The sequence below is a fragment of the Papio anubis genome, chromosome 9, assembly GCF_008728515.1.
Source record: "Papio anubis isolate 15944 chromosome 9, Panubis1.0, whole genome shotgun sequence".
NCBI lineage: Eukaryota > Metazoa > Chordata > Mammalia > Primates > Cercopithecidae > Papio > Papio anubis.
In genome coordinates, this window is record NC_044984.1 from 73,130,718 (window position 1) to 73,133,457 (window position 2,740).

Below are 2,740 nucleotides of genomic sequence, written 5' to 3' on the forward strand. Positions count from 1 at the left end.
TTAATAGATATGTCAAGAAAAAGTATTCATTAGTAAAGTAGATTAAACAGGCATATAAGTCAGCAGTATGCATTCACTATCAATTTTTCTGATTAGCCCTGGAGTCAAAATACATCCCTATTTTTGTTTACCTCTGGTATTTTTCAAACAGACAATGAGATTTTTATCGCCCATACACAAACATAAATATGCTGTAAAGCAGTGTTCTCCTGCCTCCAGCTGGTTGCTCAGATGTTGTTATTCATGAGGACCAATGGACTGGCGAGACAGTACTACAATCAACATTTAGCAGTCAGTTATTAAATCTTGGGAGTTATTTATCTATTCAGCCTGAAGAATAGGCAGTATACAGTTATAGAGGACAGAAGCAGAAAAAAGTTATGTTAACAGTGGAACAGGCCCAAGATCAACATTATGTGCTTGTATTATGGGGTCCTGGAGCAGCCTGGTACCCTCAACTTCAAAGGAAAAAAGGTTATATTAGGGAATTTAAATATCTTTTTGTTCAGCGCAATTACATACTAGAAAACCTAGAATTGCATACAACGCCTTGATCATCCCATGAGTGCTTGTTTGATGATGATAAAAGGGCAATTACATTTAAAGCAAAATTACAAAAAAGTACACCCTCCTTTGTGAAGATATCAGACTTAGCAACCCACCTAGAGGATAAGTGTTCAGGAGTGATTCTACATAAAGCCCAGATTTCAGAGCTGGCATTTCCTATTACAGCAACTCAGAAGATAGCTCTAAATGCTCACAGTTCTCTGAAGAGTATTTTTCTCTTCTCTTCCCAACATCGTATATACTGGCTGTGCAAATTGTGGATTGGAACTAGAAACAGATGAGAACAGGATCTATAAACACTGTTTTAGCTGCTTGCCATTTACTATGAAGAAAATATACTATAGGCCAGCCTTAATGACTGTAGTTGATGGAAGACATGATGTTTGCATCCGTGTAGAATCAAAGCTGATAGAGAAGATTCTTCTCAACATTTCTGCAGACTGCCTCAACAGAGTGATAGTTCCTTCCTCAGAGATCACCTATGGGATGGTCGTGGCAGACCTGTTCCACTCTTTGTTGGCAGTCAGTGCAGAACCTTGTGTATTGAAGATTCAGAGCCTTTTTGTGTTAGATGAAAAGAGCTATCCATTACAAGAAGATTTCTCCCTCCTGGATTTTTACCCTGACATTGTAAAGCATGGAGCCGATACCCTTCTCTGAGGCCAGAGGAAGAAACTGCAGACATTTCAAGGAAGAAGTACTGAAATGATTTGTCTTTTGAAATAAATGAATGACAGGACTTTTGCTTTGGATTTTTTATTAAATATATTTTACAAAGAGAATTGCAGTAGATATATAAACTAAAACTTTTTTCTAAGAAAATCCTGTGAGGTTTAAAAAGATTGTTTTTGTGTTTTTGGTTTCTTCCTTTCTTCTGGAGAAATGATCTACCAGTCAAGGCAATATGTAGCCGATCCCTGGGAATTAAAGGTTTGCCCATTTGTTCACTGTGTTTAGTCCCTGCTGCATTCCAGGCATTGTACTAAGTATGGGGAACTACATGGAAGACATTCCCTCAGAAACTGCTGCAGTGCTTTTGCTTATCCCTACCTAAAAAACCGTCAATGTGAAATCATTTCCTTGGTTATAACTATACATGATAATTGATTCGTTTATATAAACCTATGTTTAGGCAAGTTCAAAACAAGCGTGTCTTTCTATAAAAAGCACTGAAAATGAAGGAAATGAGATCATGTTTCAATTTATTAAAGCGAGGAAGAGCGTTCTGTGCTTAGTTCGTGTCTAGGATTTGAGTGCCTTACTGAATGTATTTACCAGCAAACATGTAGCAATCGGTTCTCTCATTGTGATTGTAGAAGCTCATGTAAAATGGTAGTCATTAATGAGGAAGTATGGAGTGGTACTTATTCTGTAAGTTCAGAGTATGCCAAGTGTTAATATATTATCATATTGCCTGAAAATAAATTTATGATGACATAAAAAAAACACTAGCATATAGATATAAAAAGTGATCATCTATATTTGTTTATCTTTTATTATATATTGCCTTTATAATTCCAAAATAGTAAGTGGACATTGCAAAATATGTATAAACGTAAATGTGAATAAAGTTAGTAAAAGTCTTCATTTGTCTCTTTCAACTCGAACCTAATTTTATAAAATTTTGAATAGAATGATTATCTTATTCTTCTTAGTTATTAGGTAGTATATAATTTAATCATACAAATTATATGCATTTTTATAGTTTTTAAAGATTATTTTGATTTGTATTTGAAATTATAATTTAGACTGTTTCTTTTTTTTTTTTTTTTTTTTTGAGACGGAGTCTTGCTGTCGCCCAGGCTGGAGTGCAGTGGCCGGATCTCAGCTCACTGCAAGCTCCGCCTCCCGGGTTCACACCATTCTCCTGCCTCAGCCTCCCGAGTAGCTGGGACTACAGGCGCCCGCCACCTCGCCCGGCTAGTTTTTTGAATTTTTTAGTAGAGACGGGGTTTCACTGTGTTAGCCAGGATGGTCTCGATCTCCTGACCTCGTGATCCGCCCGTCTCGGCCTCCCAAAGTGCTGGGATTACAGGCTTGAGCCACCGCGCCCGGCCTAATTTAGACTGTTTCTTAACAGTGGATGATTTCTCATTTAAGTTTTTGCCGTTAATATTCAGTTTGTTTACCTGTAATTGGAAATTATACCTGGATAAACCTGACTTTTAGGTAC

General features: G+C 37.0%; 1 protein-coding gene across 1 annotated transcript; it reads left to right on the top strand.

The window, feature by feature from the left end:
• Positions 1–232: 232 nt before the first annotated feature.
• Positions 233–2,008, top strand: SHLD2 (shieldin complex subunit 2). Its single transcript, XM_031650633.1, is given in 3 exon segments — positions 233–779; positions 781–1,192; positions 1,195–2,008. Coding segments are annotated over 3 exon segments (888 nt in total). The 5' UTR covers positions 233–380; the 3' UTR covers positions 1,272–2,008.
• Positions 2,009–2,740: the final 732 nt, after the last annotated feature.